Source organism: Fragaria vesca, linkage group LG1, assembly GCF_000184155.1.
Source record: "Fragaria vesca subsp. vesca linkage group LG1, FraVesHawaii_1.0, whole genome shotgun sequence".
Lineage (NCBI taxonomy): Eukaryota > Viridiplantae > Streptophyta > Magnoliopsida > Rosales > Rosaceae > Fragaria > Fragaria vesca.
This window is the reverse complement of record NC_020491.1, coordinates 20,041,557-20,046,822: the sequence shown is the minus strand read 5'-3', so window position 1 is coordinate 20,046,822 and position 5,266 is coordinate 20,041,557. Positions and strand designations below refer to the sequence as shown.

Genomic DNA, 5,266 nt, shown 5'->3' with positions numbered 1-5,266 from the left:
GAGAGAGAGAGAGACTGATTTGGGGAAAAGAGGGAGGGGAGAGAGAACGAGAGAAACTGATTTGGAAAAAAGAGGGAGGGGAGGGTAATTTAGGTATAGAAAAAAAATAAACGAATGGGTTTGGACCAAATGGTGAACTTATGTAGATAAAAAATTCATGGTGGATCTATGAGGGAAAAAATGTTGAAAATGGGACTGTTGTGAAATTTTCTAGTAGTACCTCTGTTTCTATTTCTTCCAGTGACATAAAAAAATTGGCTCTTGTGAACTCTCTTTCCATGCCATCGACATATAAAGTCGGGAGACAAAACTTGAAACCTTCAATTTGCCCTCCATAAATAAGACCCCATATTAGTCTCTAAAACCGCATCCTTATACCAAACAGAGCATATTTAATCCTTAAAGGAATCTGCATAAGACCCGTACGTAAGGCCTTTCTACAATTCTTATAGTAGATATCAAAACCATATACACACTTAAACTTGCTCACAATATCAAGTTATCAACGGACTTAAAACCAACATTAGAGCTCAAATCAGACTCAATGCATGTCCTACTTAACTGCCTATGCTTCACAGTCCTAAGTACACTCTTACAAGTGTGGACGTTATTTAACCCTTTCACATAGAAGCAATCATTCACATATGGAGGGATTGGTGAGAATAAATGATGCAATCAAATCATAGAACAGAATCGACTATAATTGGATTCTTCCTAGATTCGGATTCCTCCAATGGTGGTTAGCCTAATCTTCTTCTTACCCTTTCTTAGAACAATTGCAATCAAATCATAGAACAGGAACCTCCCCTTTCTTACCCAAAAGAAAATAAAAAATAAATAAATAAATAAATTCATTGCAAGCAGCCAAAAATTCCACGTGTCCAAAACTATACATTTCTCTGGAAAAACCCAAAAAACGAATACTGTAGAAATTAGAATAGAGAAAAGCACCTCTGTGTCTCTCTCTTTTTTCTCTCCGTCCTCGTCTCTCTGATTCTCTCTTTCTCTCAATTCCGTCGCAACCCTTCTGAATTTTCGCTTCGTCATTTCAGGTAATATTTCGAAACCCTATATTTCGAGCCCTAAAATTTCAATCTTTATTTTTGTATTGGGTGCTTATCAGAATTATGTAAACCAAGTAATTCAAACTGGGTAGGCTTTTGGGCTGCTGGGAATCAAACAGTGAGAAATAGTTTATCAAGGAAAGCAATTATTAATTTTTGATGATTTGGTAATGATTTTTTTACAAGTTTTGGTGATTTTTTTTTTTTTTTCTGGGTACGTAGAAAATTAGAAATTTATGCATTGATTGGTACCAGTAAGGCTTTGTGATATTGGAATTAGTGTAAATGCCGAAAAGCCACGGAAGATTGGATTGTGTTTATGAACAAACCAGGTTTTGGTGAACAAGAATGAGTGGTGAAAGTAGAATGTGTATGAGGGAATATGTTGAATGCGATGGGTCGAGTTGTCCATTATGTGCTGCTTTATGCATTGTGGATTTTGTACTGTTTGGACATTTTGGTTGATGTTGCGTTTAAGAGTGTTGCCGTGACGAAATAGTCTTAATGTTTCAGAGCTGGTGAGGATCGTTCACTTGTGTACACTGGTTCTATGTTGCTGAGTTGTTGAAGACTGATTGGTTGGTTTGAAAATATAGGGTATTACTTGGCTTTTGAAGGCTAGGTACTATTGAGTTGCCTTATGATCTGACGGACTTGGTTGCAATTCAAGAATGGTCCTCGCTGGTTCATTGCAATTATCCCATGGATTGGGACTTTGCAAGAATCAGGGGTGCCATAAACAGTTTAAGGTACTACAAGACTGCTGTTTTTTTTTATTGTCAATTTCCATATCAGTGTTATCCTGTAATTGCTTTGTGATAAGTAAATTTATTCTCTTACAGAGGGGAATAAGATGGGACAAATTACATCTCTCAAGCACTGCCCTTATGTCACGAGTCTCGGTATGATTTGTGCCTGTACACTTTAGATTCTCACCTTCCAATCAATAGTTTGAGTTAATCAAGCATTGCATTGCCAATGAATTCCAAAAGCAGATGGTTTTAAGTGCTGTAGATGGTACATTATATGATGTATTTTCTATTCATTCTCATCAATTGGCAAAACTGTAAAGTCTTGTATAAAAGCACAGGTTTGGAATTTTGAATATAATATGGGTGGCAGCTTCTAACTAGCTTACCTTGGAATAATGTCATATTGATGCTCTCAGGCTTTATGGAACTGGAGTGACACTCCGAAGTATGTTTAGAATGATCTATTGTTTCCCATGAGGTCTAAGACCTTTATCTGGAGTGGATTTTTGAAAGCTGATTTTCTATTCAGCAAAAGCATGTCTTAAAAGTCCCTTGGCTAGGGTTTCATCATTTTAGAAGCTGGCTCTCTTATGTTATGTATTATTTGGAGACTCAGACACTAATTATGAGTTTTATCTTTCCATTAACAGTTTCAGAGAACAGAGTCTTGGAGCATTGGTTTATCAGAGAATGTATACAGGTCTATACATACCTCATCTCACAGATATCATGCATTTAAATGCCATTCTTCTGTAGCACCAGGCCAACCGTTTGGCCAACATGGCTTGGAGACTGCTACTATGGTGTTGAAAAGGTATTATTTTTATTTGATTTCCTCTGGATACTTGTATGCATTTCCATGCCTTACACTTCTGGTTTGTGTGTTTTATAAATTTATATTACAGAACTTAATGTTTGACTAGACTATACTTTTTGTGGCATTACTTTTAGTATCTTTCGTTCTACTTCTTATTTTTGTTGTTTTATTTTTTTCATTTAAACATTGTTTTGCTTGATTATATGATAAGGAAACTTAGTTACAGTACCCAAAAATGAGAAGGGCATCTTCTTCTTTTTTAAGATTAATTTGCAAACTTTTGTCCCTTGAACAACAAGTCGACAATAGATATTTGGTAGCCCGTATGAGTTTCAGGAAGCGTATTTTGATGTATTAACTTGGACTCTGTAATTAATATGCTGCTCTTCCAACTTATGTGCAACAATAATATTTTTGACCTCTAGTAACGATGTTAGATGATAATAAACTACTGAGGAATATTAAAGTCTAGACAGGTTAGAAGAATATCTTGTTGTTTTTGGCTTGGTTAATAGTTTCTTAATTCCATGAGGTACTTGTGCGATCCGTTGGTGCATATAAATGCAGGCTTTCATGTTCCTATCAGTAGTGTATGGTGCGATTTTTAGTGTTCTAAATTTTTGGTTGTGTAGTCTTCTTTTCTATATTTTATAAACAGTTGTTCTTTTTTAATGCAGGTCATATGATCTTTTGCAAGGTTATCCTCTTGTATTCAAATTGGTTCCATCAGTTGGCGTCATTGTCTTTGCCATTTGGGGTCTCGCACCACTTATGCGTCTGAGCAGAAACCTAATCCTTAGTGTATGTTTATCCGCATGTCTGTTCATCATTGTTTATATAGTAATTGCAGATAAATTTTTCCTTCATTATGGAATGTGATGTAACTAGTTTTCATAACGTCCTGCAGAAGAATGATACAGGCTGGAAAAAGAGTAACACACACTATGTTACAAACTCGTATATTCAACCTTTGCTCCTATGGACGGGAGCAATGCTCATTTGCAGGTGTCTTTGTGTTGTAATTTTGTGTTTATCTCTAATTTTTTCTTTTCATGAGAAGTATCAAACAGATCCAAAACAGCTTAATTGTGTTTTCCTCCACTTAATTTTTTTTTTTTGAAATTATTAAAGCGACAAAATCTAAAAGTTCTCTAAAGAAAAAAGACTTTCGTCTTAAGTGGATAGCTAGTCAAACAACAGTTTTGGAATCTTAAGGAGAGAAAATGTAACACCTTTACAAGTTTGACTAGTTTTTTTGCCTTCACGGCTTCACCTATGTAGTCAACATGATGATAGAAGTGGAACAGTTGTTAATAAAACTTTTTTGTTTTTTTACTATAACCATGTCATTATTTCACGTATTACTGTTAATACCTCAATAAAAGAAAATGCAGGTGACTGAAGTTCTCCCAAAACAGAATATTTGGAGACATTTTCTAAATGTGAAGCCTATCCCTTCACCTTTGGAATTAATTTACTGATTAAAGTTGCTATTCTTGCAGGGCATTGGATCCAGTTGTTCTACCTACAGAAGCCAGTCAGGTCGTTAAGCAACGGCTTTTGGACTTTATAAGATCGCTGTCAACTGTTCTCTCTTTTGCCTATTGTCTATCAAGGTCAGCCTAATGTTGTTGTTTTTTCTTGAAACTGCTTGACTAAAAGCAGACTAATGCTGTTGGGCCACATGCAGAGTCTTTCTAGACATGTGAAGAATTGTGTTTCTGATTACCAGTAGTCTTCTATACAATTAAATTAATACTTATCTAATACTTTTATGCAGTTTGATCCAACAAACACAGAAATTCTTTATGGAGAGTAACGAGTCCAGTGATACAAGAAATGTAAGTATTAAGCATATAAGTATTATCTATTTATCTCTTCCAGTCACTTTCAGGGATACAAGGTTATCAGTTCCTGCACATCCCCGTCATGTATTATGATCTTCATCTCATGTCCTATATTTCAGTCACTGGTCTTTCATTTTTGCCATAACGTGTTGAAGAGGCACACAAATATAATTGATATTGTTTGTTAATTGACTTAATTCTAATAACATCTATGGTTACATTAGTGTGCACATTAAAGGCATTGGATATAATAAAATTGGATATTCAACAAGTCAAGCTGCCATATGTCTGTCACTTAAGTCCTTTGTAGGTATTTATATAACTAATTAGCTCTTTCATTTTGGACAGATGGGTTTCCAATTTGCTGGGAAAGCTGTGTACTCTGCCGTATGGGTTGCTGCTGTTTCGTTATTCATGGAGTTGCTAGGTTTCTCTACCCAAAAATGGCTGACTGCAGGAGGTCTTGGGACTGTCTTATTGACTCTGGCTGGCCGTGAGGTGAAACCCTTCAACTTTGTGCCCTAATTTTCTTTGGTTTGCTATTTAAATATATATATATATATATGTATATATGTATATATATATAGAGGCCGGATATGAAGCGCACGTGCGTAAGTGCGCACGGAGCTCCGTTCGCCACCGTCCGGCGTCGATGACGGCGCGCCTCCACCCCAGCTTACTCCAGCAGCGTCCCCGATCACTTTCCCTCCAGGCGAGTCCGCCGAATTCCAGTTTTCCGGCGAGATCACCCAAAACTTCAAATAAAGTCGATCTCGCCGGAAACTG

The 5,266-nt window shown here is 36.3% G+C and overlaps 1 protein-coding gene across 1 annotated transcript in view; it reads left to right on the top strand.

Moving 5' to 3' along the window:
* Positions 1–920: 920 nt before the first annotated feature.
* The window catches only part of LOC101298937 (mechanosensitive ion channel protein 2, chloroplastic-like), a 7,350-nt gene continuing 3,004 nt past the window's right edge, over positions 921–5,266 (top strand). Inside the window, exons 1-9 of the mRNA XM_004288464.1 lie at positions 921–1,052; positions 1,661–1,813; positions 1,907–1,966; positions 2,467–2,630; positions 3,311–3,434; positions 3,541–3,638; positions 4,136–4,249; positions 4,414–4,474; positions 4,829–4,978. Coding sequence (XP_004288512.1) covers positions 1,736–1,813; positions 1,907–1,966; positions 2,467–2,630; positions 3,311–3,434; positions 3,541–3,638; positions 4,136–4,249; positions 4,414–4,474; positions 4,829–4,978 — 849 coding nt within the window. The 5' untranslated portion in view covers positions 921–1,052; positions 1,661–1,735. The remainder of the gene's footprint in view (positions 1,053–1,660; positions 1,814–1,906; positions 1,967–2,466; positions 2,631–3,310; positions 3,435–3,540; positions 3,639–4,135; positions 4,250–4,413; positions 4,475–4,828; positions 4,979–5,266) is intronic.